The sequence below is a fragment of the Cheilinus undulatus genome, linkage group 18 (genome assembly GCF_018320785.1).
Source record: "Cheilinus undulatus linkage group 18, ASM1832078v1, whole genome shotgun sequence".
NCBI classification, from domain to species: domain Eukaryota; kingdom Metazoa; phylum Chordata; class Actinopteri; order Labriformes; family Labridae; genus Cheilinus; species Cheilinus undulatus.
In genome coordinates, this window is record NC_054882.1 from 219,489 (window position 1) to 235,465 (window position 15,977).

A 15,977-nucleotide genomic window follows, 5' to 3' on the forward strand; every position below is an offset into this window, starting at 1 on the left:
CTGCCTCCAAAAGAAGGCTGATGAATGATGTTACGTAAAGTTACGTGACAAAGGTAGGGGTGGATATTCAGTGTCATTATGATTGGAATAATAAATTAACCCTTCGATGGTGTAAATAGTTACAGTCGGGCTGGTAGTGACCAAAAATGACTACAGAAATATGACACTGTAATATTTTTCTAACTTGGTTTTCATTGATTAAAATCAGAGCTGATCATAAATATGAAATGCATTCAAATTTAATTTAGGGGAATATTACAGCCTTGAATATGAAAATTATTTATATTTTTATTCATTATTATTGTATTTATTATTATGGTTGTTATTGTGTTATATTAAAAAAACATGATAAAAGAAATATTTTCACATATTTCAAACAAATTCGATCCCCTTCAATGTGATTATCACAGCCTTGAATATGTGAATAATGAGCAACAACTTTCTGCATCATTGTTTTTATGTTTTTATTACTTGCTATAACAGCGCCCCCTATAGGAAACCAGGAAAAGTATGTAGTTCCCCTCATGGTCAAATGTTTGATATTTAGTGTCAAACATAAATGGATGTTTCTACTGTGATGGCTGGAGGATCAATCACTGTGGTTTAAAGGTTTCATGGGACATTTTTGGTCTCCAACAGACTGAGCGGGTACAAAAACTCTAAACTCTCTTTCACAGCCTGAGATGAAGTTTTCTGTTTCATCAGTTAACTAAATTAATGTTCCTGCTCTCTGCCTCATTAGAAATGAATAAATGAGTCCTAAAACCTCCACCTGTTCCCCATCCCTACCTCAGAGCTCAAACTGTACAAAATGACGGCTGCAGTTGTTGTCACGTTAATGCCTGCAGCGCGTGTGAGCCCGTGCATTCCTGCGTGTGTGAGCCCATGCATTCCTGCGTGTGTGAGCCCGTGCGTGTTTGAGCCCGTGCGTTGATGCGTGTGAGCCCGTGTGTGTGAGCGTTAATGACGGCGCTGGAGCGAGCCGAGCCGAGCCGGGCTGAGCCGGGCTGGCTGGGCTGTAAGCAGGGTGTTAGAGGAGCTTTATTGGAGGCGGCTGGTCTTTCATTACCTGCTGTTCCCTGCAGAGCGAGCCGCCTCGGCCACCTTATTACAGTTTATTACAGAAAAACAGCAGCGGCTAAATGAAAAGAGCCTCCCAGGAGGAGAGGGAGCCCATCAGCTAGTTACCAGCTCCTGGTCCACCATCGCAGCTCGCCGACTTTTCAGAGACGGAGACTCGGAGCTGGACTTCAGGGACGGAGGACAAAATTACAGCTCAGCTGCTGCTGCAGGTCATCTTAGAGCCCGAGCACGTCCCATTTAATATGGTCAGGGGCCGAAACGCTGAAGGGGGGCCGGTCAACGCCGGCCCGCATGGTCCCAGCGAACACAACCTGATACTCATCACTGTCAGGTTTAAGCTCTTCCTCTTCCTGCTGTTTATTCATCACCTGTGGAGGAGCACGGATCCAAAAACACTCATTTACAAACATCTAACAAGTACGGGGGCCCACGAGGGAAATCACCACAACAACATAAAAGATTCTCATTAAGGAGAAACATGAGCTGCAGCTCCACAGACGACGAGAGGCCTGAAACACGTTTAACGACAGAAACAGGATGTTTGAATATTCTGCAGAAAACAAAACACAAGAAAAACATGCTAACATAACACATTCAGCAAAAAATCAACAGAACATTAAATAAAATATTCAGCAAAAAATCAACAGAACATTCAATAAAATATTCAGCAAAAAATCAACAGAACATTCAATAAAATATTCAGCAAAAAATCAACAGAACATTCAATAAAATATTCAGCAAAAAATCAACAGAACATTCAAGAAAAAATATTCAGCAAAAATCAACAGATTATTCAATAAAATATTCAGCAAAAAATCAACAGAACATTCAAGAAAAATATACAGCAAAAATCAACAGAACATTCAAGAAAAAATATTCAGCAAAAATCAACAGAACATTCAATAAAATATTCAGCAAAAAATCAACAGATTATTCAATAAAATATTCAGCAAAAAATCAACAGAACATTCAATAAAATATTCAGCAAAAAATCAACAGAACATTCAATAAAATATTCAGCAAAAAATCAACAGATTATTCAATAAAATATTCAGCAAAAATCAACAGAACATTCAATAAAATATTCAGCAAAAAATCAACAGATTATTCAATAAAATATTCAGCAAAAATCAACAGATTATTCAATAAAATATTCAGCAAAAAATCAACAGAACATTCAATAAAATATTCAGCAAAAAATCAACAGATTATTCAATAAAATATTCAGCAAAAAATCAACAGGTTATTCAATAAAATATTCAGCAAAAAATCAACAGGTTATTCAATAAAATATTCAGCAAAAATCAACAGATTATTCAATAAAATATTCAGCAAAAAATCAACAGAATATTCAATAAAATATTCAGCAAAAATCAACAGAACATTCAATAAAATATTCAGCAAAAAATCAACAGATTATTCAATAAAATATTCAGCAAAAATCAACAGATTATTCAATAAAATATTCAGCAAAAAATCAACAGAACATTCAATAAAATATTCAGCAAAAAATCAACAGATTATTCAATAAAATATTCAGCAAAAAATCAACAGGTTATTCAATAAAATATTCAGCAAAAAATCAACAGGTTATTCAATAAAATATTCAGCAAAAATCAACAGAATATTCAATAAAATATTCAGCAAAAATCAACAGATTATTCAATAAAATATTCAGCAAAAAATCAACAGATTATTCAATAAAATATTCAGCAAAAATCAACAGATTATTCAATAAAATATTCAGCAAAAAATCAACAGGTTATTCAATAAAATATTCAGCAAAAATCAACAGATTATTCAATAAAATATTCAGCAAAAAATCAACAGATTATTCAATAAAATATTCAGCAAAAATCAACAGATTATTCAATAAAATATTCAGCAAAAATCAACAGAACATTCAAGAAAAAATATTCAGCAAAAATCAACAGGTTATTCAATAAAATATTCAGCAAAAATCAACAGATTATTCAATAAAATATTCAGCAAAAAATCAACAGAACATTCAAGAAAAAATATTCAGCAAAAATCAACAGAACATTCAAGAAAAAATATTCAGCAAAAATCAACAGATTATTCAATAAAATATTCAGCAAAAATCAACAGATTTTTCAATAAAATATTCAGCAAAAAATCAACAGAACATTCAATAAAATATTCAGCAAAAAATCAACAGATTATTCAAGAAAATATTCAGCAAAAATCAACAGAACATTCAAGAAAAAATATTCAGCAAAAATCAACAGGTTATTCAATCAAATATTCAGCAAAAATCAACAGAACATTCAAGAAAAAATATTCAGCAAAAATCAACAGAACATTCAATAAAATATTCAGCAAAAATCAACAGATTATTCAATAAAATATTCAGCAAAAAATCAACAGAACATTCAATAAAATATTCAGCAAAAAATCAACAGATTATTCAATAAAATATTCAGCAAAAAATCAACAGATTATTCAATAAAATATTCAGCAAAAATCAACAGATTATTCAATAAAATATTCAGCAAAAAATCAACAGAACATTCAAGAAAAAATATTCAGCAAAAATCAACAGAACATTCAAGAAAAAATATTCAGCAAAAATCAACAGATTATTCAATAAAATATTCAGCAAAAATCAACAGATTTTTCAATAAAATATTCAGCAAAAAATCAACAGATTATTCAATAAAATATTCAGCAAAAAATCAACAGATTATTCAAGAAAGTATTCAGCAAAAATCAACAGAACATTCAAGAAAATATTCAGCAAAAAATCAACAGAACATTCAATAAAATATTCAGCAAAAAATCAACAGAACATTCAATAAAATATTCAGCAAAAAATCAACAGATTATTCAATAAAAAATTCAGCAAAAAATCAACAGAACATTCAAGAAAAAATATTCAGCAAAAATCAACAGAACATTCAAGAAAAAATATTCAGCAAAAAATCAACAGAACATTCAATAAAATATTCAGCAAAAAATCAACAGAACATTCAATAAAATATTCAGCAAAAAATCAACAGATTATTCAATAAAATATTCAGCAAAAATCAACAGATTATTCAATAAAATATTCAGCAAAAAATCAACAGAACATTCAAGAAAAAATATTCAGCAAAAATCAACAGAACATTCAAGAAAAAATATTCAGCAAAAATCAACAGAACATTCAATAAAATATTCAGCAAAAAATCAACAGATTATTCAATAAAATATTCAGCAAAAAATCAACAGATTATTCAATAAAATATTCAGCAAAAAATCAACAGATTATTCAATAAAATATTCAGCAAAAAATCAACAGAACATTCAATAAAATATTCAGCAAAAAATCAACAGATTATTCAATAAAATATTCAGCAAAAAATCAACAGATTATTCAATAAAATATTCAGCAAAAAATCAACAGGTTATTCAATAAAATATTCAGCAAAAAATCAACAGATTATTCAATAAAATATTCAGCAAAAAATCAACAGATTATTCAATAAAATATTCTGCAAAAAATCAACAGATTATTCAATAAAATATTCAGCAAAAAATCAACAGAACATTCAATAAAATATTCAGCAAAAAACAAGAAGACAATAAGACCATGCCGCAGAGAAGTTTTCTACAAAAACACAGAATAATTTGAAACCTGCTACACAGAAATATTCTGCAGAAATAATAGTAACCAAACATGCCGCTTTTCAAACATAGTCCCAACTTTCTGTCACATACCCACACATTTTCTCCAGCCCTATAACTCCACCCCAGCTCCTCCTACAGACTCAGTTTAACTTTAAACAGGAGAGAAATTATTCAGCTGTTTATGCTGGAGTTGACAGATTTTTAATAATTCCCGGTAAAGTCTGGCTCTCAGACTTTGCCATGTGTGTGTATGTGACAGAATGTTGGGACTATGATATTGAGAACAGCACAGCATTAATGGGCGGAGCTTTTTCATGTTCTATGGGGTTAGACTGGGGTCAGAACAGTTCAGTTTTTCTAGAATCATATTGAAGTTCTGCTACTCTAACATCCTGTTCCTGGCCTGTTTTCATCAGCTGGCCGTTAAAGTCTGTCCAGGCCTACATTTCTTTTGTAAATGAATTTCTGCCAGACCTAGCACCCCCTGTAGGTGTGGAGGACTGTGCTTTCTCTGTACTGAAACCTTTCCTCTGTTTGTGCTCAGGCTGGACGGCGTTCACCTGGAGGACAGCGACATGGTAACCACGCCCACTCTCTGCTTGTTTCTAACTCAGGTTATTGATTAGGATCTGATCAGTTTGTGTGTGATTGATCAGGATGTGGAGGAGCTCCTTCAGAGCGTCTGTGACGCCGAGTCCATGCAGGAGGTCCAGCAGTTTGGCGCCGCGTTGGTTCAGCGTCTGCAGCTGGCGAAGCAGCGGAGATGTGATATCACGGCGCAGGAGATGAAGGCGGTGATGGAGGAGAGAGACGGCTCCATCGCCAAGGTGAGTCTGATTACCCTCTGTACAGGGTTTCTGATCATAAACACAGATACTCCAGCCGTCTGCTCTCATGGTGACTGTCCTTGTTGGCAACCTCTGGTAAAGTTGCTTAAACCTGTGAGGAGCCAGTTTCAACAACATTCCACCCCCTACCTTTGATGACATCATCCTTTAAAGCCTTTTAAGGGCTTTGGACAGATGATGTCATCAGAACACAGATGATGTCATCAGAACACAGATGATACATCAGAACACAGATGATGTCATCAGAACACAGATGATGTCATCAGAACACAGATGATGACATCAGAACACAGATGATGTCATCAGAACACAGATGATGTCATCAGAACACAGATGATACATCAGAACACAGATGATGTCATCAGAACACAGATGATACATCAGAACACAGATGATGTCATCAGAACACAGATGATGTCATCAGAACACAGATGATGTCATCAGAACACAGATGATACATCAGAACACAGATGATGTCGTCACAATACAGATGATGTCATCAGAACACAGATGATGTCATCAGAACACAGATGATGTCATCAGAACACAGATGATACATCAGAACACAGATGATGTCATCAGAACACAGATGATACATCAGAACACAGATGATGACATCACAATACGGATGATGTCATCAGAACACGGATGATGTCATCAGAACACAGATGATACATCAGAACACAGATGATGACATCACAATACAGATGATGTCATCAGAACACGGATGATGTCATCAGAACACAGATGATACATCAGAACACAGATGATGACATCACAATACAGATGATGTCATCAGAACACAGATGATGTCATCAGAACACAGATGAAGACATCAGAACACAGATGATGACATCACAATACAGATGATGTCATCAGAACACAGATGATGTCATCAGAACACAGATGATACATCAGAACACAGATGATGACATCACAATACAGATGATGTCATCAGAACACAGATGATGTCATCAGAACACAGATGATACATCAGAACACAGATGATGTCATCAGAACACAGATGATACATCAGAACACAGATGATGTCATCAGAACACAGATGAAGACATCAGAACACAGATGATGTCATCAGAACACAGATGATGTCATCAGAACACAGATGATGTCATCAGAACACAGATGATGTCATCAGAACACAGATGATGTCATCAGAACACAGATGATACATCAGAACACAGATGATGTCATCAGAACACAGATGATACATCAGAACACAGATGATGTCATCAGAACACAGATGATGTCATCAGAAAACAGATGAAGACATCAGAACACAGATGATGTCATCAGAACACAGATGATGTGCGGTGCAGTGTCAGCCCATCTACGGCAGCTCTGGCAGTCCAAACTTCAAATATTTGTGTTTTGAATCAGAGCATGAATATTTTGGAGGGAGTAAAAACAAATGGCTGCAGAGATAAATATTGACAGGAGGCCGGGCCGTCCTGACGAGCGGAGGTTTGCTCGCCGTTTCTACGCCGACAACGCCTCGCTCTGCTCTGGGAGTCATCTTTCTGCTGAATGCTTTAGATCAGGGGTGTCAAACTCAACCACAGCAGGGGCCGGATTCTGGATTCAGGACTACCCTGAGGGCCTAACAGGGTCTCCTTTTTAACCAGAAACCATCAACCTCATTCCACCAGTAATAAAATATAAATAAACTTAGCACTGATTCTAAATGAGTTTTACATTTAAAAAGTTACAAAGATCAGTTTAAAGGCTCACAATCTGAGAGAAGTATATTTATGGGTTCAAAAAGATCAAAACATGAAACTGAAATGGAAACATAATGTTTTTTTAAGGCAAAGATACCAGAAAGAAAGTCAAAATCATGAGTGTAAAACGTCAAAATATGAAATAAAATTTGTAATCATGAAATTAAATGCTTGTCTTTTCGCATATAAGACAGCAGCATCTCAGTTTTGGCGGGAGTATGCATGGAAAGTCCAAATGAGAAACTTCTTGACACCCATTCAACACGTAAAATTTCAACAGTCAGTGCCCTCATCTTGCTGGAGAGAGTGTGGAGAAAACCACGCAAACTACAGCCACATTTTCTGGTACTGCCCCGCCCTGCCAACGTACTGGACACTTATTTGTAATGAAATTAGGAATATTTTAAAAATTGACTTGATAATTAACCATAAGTTTATTCTCTTAGGCAGATTACCTGATGGAACAATGAATGCTGATGGTAAATACTTCATTAGAATAATGAGAGTATCTGCGCTTAAACTTATAACTAAAAACTGGCTTCAGTCAGTCCAGGGGTAGCTGAATGGAGAGAACTGATGGAACAAATTAAAGAAATGGAGAACTTAACATATGAAGTTAGAGGGAATTCAAGAAACGGTAAAATATTGTGGTCAAAATGGAAAAACTATATGGAAAATAGAAAATCAAACAAAGTAAACTAACAATAAAAATACTAACAATAATCAGATTACTACTATTACTAATAAATTTATGTCTAAATGAATTAAACATAGTAACGTCAATCATTCTTACAGCAAATAGCAAACAGAGTAATAAGTAATACTGGTAAAACATAAGTCAACAACCAAAAAAGGGGAGCACTTGGTCCCTAATTTTTTTGTTTGTTTGTTTGTATTGTTCTGCTTTTTGTTTTACATGTATGTGTTTTATTTATTGTCATGTTTTTTTTTATTTTCATTGTATTCATGTCAGTGTATTTTCATCTGTTAGCTTGGTCCTTCTGCTTTTTGGTCTGCTGTTTCTATAAGTTCGTTTCACAGTGGTGACTCACATTTTGAAAAAATAAAGTTATAAAAAAAATCGAGAAATTAAAAGTCAAAACATTCAAATTTTAAATTGTGAGTCTAAAAGGTCAAACTATGGGATTATGAAGTCAAAGTCTGAAGTTGAAAATATGAGATAAAATACAAAATAATTGGTTTAAAAGGTAAAAATATGAATTAAAAAGTATAGTTATGAATCTTAAAGCTCAAAATATTATATAAAAAGTCAAAATTATGAGTTGAAATGCTCAAAGTTTGAAATAAAAAGTAAAAATCCCAATTTTGAGTCATTAAAGTGAGATGCAAAATTGAAAATATGAAATTAAAACACAAATTAATTTCTTTTCTCACATTCCTGACTTCTTATCTAAATATTTTTACTCCTTACTTTTTCAGATTTTATGACTTAACAAGGAAATCTTAAATCATCAGGATAAGTTCACATTTTTATAGTGGAGGAAATCTGCAGCCCTCAGACTGGTGGGACAGTTAGAACAGAAATATCAGATTATCTAAGGGGCCGGATTGAACTGTTCCACAGGCCGGATTTGGCCCCCGGGCTTCGAGTTTGACACCCCTGCTTTAGTGTGATCACAGAGGATGTTTACATCACCTGGATGACATCACCTCTCTCACCTGGGCCTGACCTCTAACGGGAGATTTCAGTGCTAGTCAGAGATCATAGAGAGTATTCCCCTGCAGTACCTGTGCTCATCATCAGGATTTCTACGTGTTTAGATCAGTCAGAGACCAGCTAGTGATCCCTGTGGACACACCTCAGTGGAACCAGTCCAGTATCTGAGAGCTCAGACTGGTACAGACCTAGTCTGGGAGGTCTGGAATCAGTGCTAGCTAACTGGTCTGACCTGATCCACTGTGTTCTGATAGTAAACTTAAATCATGGTTTATTCATGTCCGTACAGACTCAGACTGATGTGGATCTATTCAGAGATCTGGATTATCTAATGACAGCTGGTCTTTAGTTTACAAACAGCTCTTCATTTAGTACCAGTCTGGATTATCATGTCTTTAAAACGACTAAAGGGGACCAGCCAGGTCTAGGAGGCTCTGGTTCCCCCTCATAACTCATCATGATGTCAGTCTATCCAGTCCCCCATCACCCTGTCACCGTTAGAGCCCAGATCTACCAACAACCTCCCCCTCCTGCTCACGCTCCTTTGGCCACTTTTAGAAAGGTTTGTGGAGCCGGACAGGAGCCAGGGTTTAGCTCCACCCACTTTTCCAAGAGTTGCCAACTATGGCTGACTGTCAAAAACGGAGGGAAATGCTCCCAACATTCCATCCTCCTCCTTTGATGATGTCATCCTTTGAAGCCTGAGGCTTTAGAGAGATGATGTCATCAAAGCTTAAAAGCGTTCCATCCTTGCCTTTTACATGCAGACCAGTCTAGTCCAGCTGGTTTCCAGTCTGACCCTACGTCAGCGTGTCCTTTAACAGCGTGTTCATGACGGTATGAGGGAGAAAAGCGGTTAAAGAGCTCATTTCCAGCCAGCTAAGAGTAGAGCCAGGGGAATGATGTCAGTGAGATGTGGACCTGCTGCAGCGTCCTAGAAAAGCTGATATTTCCCTCTGTCGTCGTTTTGATTGCAGATTCCTCATCAGGCCCTGGTTCAGCTGTTTTAAGTTTTTCTTTGGACTTTAACTGGATTAAATCCTGATAACGTGTCGATCAGTAATCAATGGCTGTGGCTGATGTCAGAGATGATTAAAAAGTTCAGAGTTGGAAGAATAAATCCTGATTCTCTCCTCCGTCTCCTCTGGAGGCTGATTATTATCCAAGTTCAGCTCACTGAGTTTATTACCAAAACCTGCAGAGTCCTGGATTTATTACCCACAATGCATCCTGATTCATATACCGCTCTCTGTGGGAGGATCGGAGGGAGGGAGGGGGGGTAAAAGGAGCAGAAATGAAAAAGATGAGACTGCTGACTGATGGAGGGATGACAGAGAGAGAGAAAGAGAGGGGCGATCGAGGGGGGAACGGCTGTCAGATGGAGGGATGACAGAGAGAGAGTGGGGCGAGCGAGGGGGGAGATGAGACAGGGAGAGGGGGCGGAGCTCCCAGCATGGCGTGCTCCGCCCCCTCCTGATGTCTCTGATAGATCACAAACTTTCATCTCCATCCTCACTGTGACTGCTGTCGCCATGGTTACCAGCCTGGAAGCAGGCTGCTGCACTCTGGAAACCATGGCAACGGTGTTCACAGGAGCAGAGCAGTGAGGAGAGCTGGTACTTCTGTTGAACACAAAAAGTCCTCTGCATGAAAAACGTCTGTTTTAAAGAACAGCTGCTTCCTGACAGGACGTCCAAATAAGGAAATATAACAGGAAAGGGTGAACTATGAGGCAGAAGACCATCAGATAGTCCGGTTTATTAAAAACAATGAGAGGGATATGAAAGTCGGACTTTAGTTACTCTGATAATTAAACTCAGACTTAAGTTACGCTGACAATTAACCTTACTTCAGTTACTCTATGAATCAAACTCTGGCTTTAGTTACTCTTTAAATCAAACTCTGGCTTTAGTTACTCTTTAAATCAAACTCTGGCTTTAGTTACTCTCTAAATCAAACTCTGGCTTTAGTTACTCTCTAAATCAAACTCTGGCTTTAGTTATTCTCTAAATCAAACTCTGGCTTTAGTTACTCTCTAAATCAAACTCTGACTTTAGTTACTCTCTAAATCAAACTCTGGCTTTAGTTACTCTTTAAATCAAACTCTGGCTTTAGTTACTCTATAAATCAAACTCTGGCTTTAGTTATTCTCTAAATCAAACTCTGGCTTTAGTTACTCTCTAAATCAAACTCTGGCTTTAGTTACTCTCTAAATCAAACTCTGGCTTTAGTTACTCTCTAAATCAAACTCTGGCTTTAGTTACTCTCTAAATCAAACTCTGGCTTTAGTTACTCTTTAAATCAAACTCTGGCTTTAGTTACTCTCTAAATCAAACTCTGGCTTTAGTTACTCTTTAAATCAAACTCTGGCTTTAGTTACTCTTTAAATCAAACTCTGGCTTTAGTTACTCTCTAAATCAAACTCTGGCTTTAGTTACTCTTTAAATCAAACTCTGGCTTTAGTTACTCTTTAAATCAAACTCTGGCTTTAGTTACTCTATGAATCAAACTCTGACTTCAGTTACTCTTTAAATCAAACTCTGACTTTAGTTACTCTATAAATCAAACTCTGGCTTTAGTTACTCTATAAATCAAACTCTGACTTTAGTTACTCTTTAAATCAAACTCTGGCTTTAGTTACTCTCTAAATCAAACTCTGGCTTTAGTTATTCTCTAAATCAAACTCTGGCTTTAGTTACTCTCTAAATCAAACTCTGACTTTAGTTACTCTCTAAATCAAACTCTGGCTTTAGTTACTCTTTAAATCAAACTCTGGCTTTAGTTACTCTCTAAATCAAACTCTGGCTTTAGTTATTCTCTAAATCAAACTCTGGCTTTAGTTACTCTCTAAATCAAACTCTGGCTTTAGTTATTCTCTAAATCAAACTCTGGCTTTAGTTACTCTCTAAATCAAACTCTGGCTTTAGTTACTCTCTAAATCAAACTCTGGCTTTAGTTACTCTTTAAATCAAACTCTGGCTTTAGTTACTCTCTAAATCAAACTCTGGCTTTAGTTACTCTTTAAATCAAACTCTGGCTTTAGTTACTCTTTAAATCAAACTCTGGCTTTAGTTACTCTCTAAATCAAACTCTGGCTTTAGTTACTCTTTAAATCAAACTCTGGCTTTAGTTACTCTATGAATCAAACTCTGACTTCAGTTACTCTTTAAATCAAACTCTGACTTTAGTTACTCTATAAATCAAACTCTGGCTTTAGTTACTCTATAAATCAAACTCTGACTTTAGTTACTCTTTAAATCAAACTCTGGCTTTAGTTACTCTCTAAATCAAACTCTGGCTTTAGTTATTCTCTAAATCAAACTCTGGCTTTAGTTACTCTCTAAATCAAACTCTGACTTTAGTTACTCTCTAAATCAAACTCTGGCTTTAGTTACTCTTTAAATCAAACTCTGGCTTTAGTTACTCTCTAAATCAAACTCTGGCTTTAGTTATTCTCTAAATCAAACTCTGGCTTTAGTTACTCTCTAAATCAAACTCTGGCTTTAGTTATTCTCTAAATCAAACTCTGGCTTTAGTTACTCTCTAAATCAAACTCTGGCTTTAGTTACTCTCTAAATCAAACTCTGGCTTTAGTTACTCTTTAAATCAAACTCTGGCTTTAGTTACTCTCTAAATCAAACTCTGGCTTTAGTTACTCTTTAAATCAAACTCTGGCTTTAGTTACTCTTTAAATCAAACTCTGGCTTTAGTTACTCTCTAAATCAAACTCTGGCTTTAGTTACTCTTTAAATCAAACTCTGGCTTTAGTTACTCTTTAAATCAAACTCTGGCTTTAGTTACTCTATGAATCAAACTCTGACTTCAGTTACTCTTTAAATCAAACTCTGGCTTTAGTTACTCTCTAAATCAAACTCTGGCTTTAGTTACTCTTTAAATCAAACTCTGGTTTTAGTTACTCTTTAAATCAAACTCTGGCTTTAGTTACTCTCTAAATCAAACTCTGGCTTTAGTTACTCTTTAAATCAAACTCTGGCTTTAGTTACTCTTTAAATCAAACTCTGGCTTTAGTTACTCTATGAATCAAACTCTGACTTCAGTTACTCTTTAAATCAAACTCTGACTTTAGTTACTCTATAAATCAAACTCTGGCTTTAGTTACTCTATAAATCAAACTCTGGCTTTAGTTACTCTTTAAATCAAACTCTGGCTTTATTTACTCTATAACTCAAACTCTGGCTTTAGTTACTCTATAAATCAAACTCTGGCTTCAGTTACTCTATAAATAAAACTCTGACTTTAGTTACTCTATAAATCAAACTCTGGCTTTAGTTACTCTATAAATCAAACTCTGACTTTAGTTCTCTATCAATCAAACTCTGACTTTAGTTACTCTATAAATCAAACTCTGGCTTAAGATACTCTTTAAATCAAACTCTGACTTTAGTTACTCTATAAATCAAACTCTGGCTTTAGTTACTCTCTAAATCAAACTCTGGCTTTAGTTACTCTTTAAATCAAACTCTGGCTTTAGTTACTCTATGAATCAAACTCTGGCTTTAGTTACTCTATAAATCAAACTCTGGCTTTAGTTACTCTATAAATCAAACTCTGGCTTTAGTTACTCTTTAAATCAAACTCTGGCTTTAGTTACTCTATAAATCAAACTCTGGCTTTAGTTACTCTATAAATCAAACTGGCTTTAGTTACTCTCTAAATCAAACTCTGGCTTTAGTTACTCTTTAAATCAAACTCTGGCTTTAGTTACTCTTTAAATCAAACTCTGACTTTAGTTACTCTTTAAATCAAACTCTGGCTTTAGTTACTCTATGAATCAAACTCTGGCTTCAGTTACTCTTTAAATCAAACTCTGGCTTTAGTTACTCTATGAAACAAACTCTGGCTTTAGTTACTCTTTAAATCAAACTCTGGCTTTAGTTACTCTCTGAATCAAACTCTGGCTTTCGTTACTCTATAAATCAACCTCTGGCTTTAGTTACTTTATAACTCAAACTCTGACTTTAGTTACTCTATAAATCAAACTCTGGTTTTAGTTATCAATCAAATCAACCCTGGCTTTAAAGGTTCTATCTCTAACTCTGGTTATTTCTTATAAATCCAAATAAATCTTTTCAGAGATGATTAAAAGTTCAGAGTTGGAAGAATAAATCCTGATTCTCTCCTCCGTCTCCTCTGGAGGCTGATTATTATCCAAGTTCAGCTCACTGAGTTTATTACCAAAACCTGCAGAGTCCTGGATTTATTACCCACAATGCATCCTGATTCATATACCGCTCTCTGTGGGAGGATCGGAGGGAGGGAGGGGGTAAAAGGAGCAGAAATGAAAAGATGAGACTGCTGACTGATGGAGGGATGACAGAGAGAGAGAAAGAGAGATCAGATGGAGGGATGACAGAGAGAGAGTGGGGCGGAGATGAGACAGGAGAGGGGCGGAGCTCCCAGCATGGCGTGCCTGATAGATCACAAACTTTCATCTCCATCCTCACTGTGACTGCTGTCGCCATGGTTACCAGCCTGGAAGCAGGCTGCTGCACTCTGGAAACCATGGCAACGGTGTTCACAGGAGCAGAGCAGTGAGGAGAGCTGGTACTTCTGTTGAACACAAAAAGTCCTCTGCATGAAAAACGTCTGTTTTAAAGAACAGCTGCTTCCTGACAGGACGTCCAAATAAGGAAATATAACAGGAAAGGGTGAACTATGAGGCAGAAGACCATCAGATAGTCCGGTTTATTAAAAACAATGAGAGGGATATGAAAGTCGGACTTTAGTTACTCTGATAATTAAACTCAGACTTAAGTTACGCTGACAATTAACCTTACTTCAGTTACTCTTTAAATCAAACTCTGGCTTTAGTTACTCTATGAATCAAACTCTGGCTTTAGTTGCTCTATAAATCAAACTCTGGCTTTAGTGACTCTCTAAATCAAACTCTGGCTTTAGTGACTCTCTAAATCAAACTCTGGCTTTAGTGACTCTCTAAATCAAACTCTGGCTTTAGTGACTCTCTAAATCAAACTCTGGCTTTAGTTACTCTATGAATCAAACTCTGGCTTTAGTTACTCTATGAATCAAACTCTGGCTTTAGTTACTCTATGAATCAAACTCTGGCTTTAGTGACTCTCTAAATCAAACTCTGGCTTTAGTGACTCTCTAAATCAAACTCTGGCTTTAGTGACTCTCTAAATCAAACTCTGGCTTTAGTGACTCTCTAAATCAAACTCTGGCTTTAGTGACTCTCTAAATCAAACTCTGGCTTTAGTTACTCTTTAAATCAAACTCTGGCTTTAGTTACTCTATGAATCAAACTCTGGCTTTAGTTACTCTATAAATCAAACTCTGGCTTTAGTTACTCTTTAAATCAAACTCTGGCTTTAGTTACTCTATAAATCAAACTCTGGCTTTAGTTACTCTATAAATCAAACTCTGGCTTTAGTTACTCTTTAAATCAAACTCTGGCTTTAGTTACTCTATAAATCAAACTCTGACTTTAGTTACTCTATAAATCAAACTCTGACTTTAGTTACTCTATAAATCAAACTCTGGCTTTAGTTACTCTATAAATCAAACTCTGGCTTTAGTAACTCTGTAAATCAAACTCTGGCTTTAGTAACTCTCTAAATCAAACTCTGGCTTTAGTGACTCTCTAAATCAAACTCTGGCTTTAGTGACTCTCTAAATCAAACTCTGGCTTTAGTTACTCTATAAATCAAACTCTGGCTTTAGTTACTCTTTAAATCAAACTCTGGCTTTAGTTGCTCTATAAATCAAACTCTGGCTTGAGTTACTCTATAAATCAAACTCTGGCTTTAGTTACTCTCTAAATCAAACTCTGGCTTTAGTTATTCTCTAAATCAAACTCTGGCTTTAGTTACTCTCTAAATCAAACTCTGGCTTTAGTTACTCTCTAAATCAAACTCTGGCTTTAGTTACTCTTTAAATCAAACTCTGGCTTTAGTTACTCTCTAAATCAAACTCTGGCTTTAGTTACTCTTTAAATCAAACTCTGGCTTTAGTTACTCT

General features: G+C 35.8%; 1 protein-coding gene across 1 annotated transcript in view; it reads left to right on the forward strand.

Annotated features, from left to right (window-relative positions):
• The window catches only part of mipol1 (mirror-image polydactyly 1), a 93,133-nt gene that overhangs the window by 41,704 nt on the left and 35,452 nt on the right, over positions 1-15,977 (forward strand). Inside the window, exons 9-10 of the mRNA XM_041811951.1 lie at positions 5,258-5,291; positions 5,370-5,540. Coding sequence (XP_041667885.1) covers positions 5,258-5,291; positions 5,370-5,540 — 205 coding nt within the window. The remainder of the gene's footprint in view (positions 1-5,257; positions 5,292-5,369; positions 5,541-15,977) is intronic.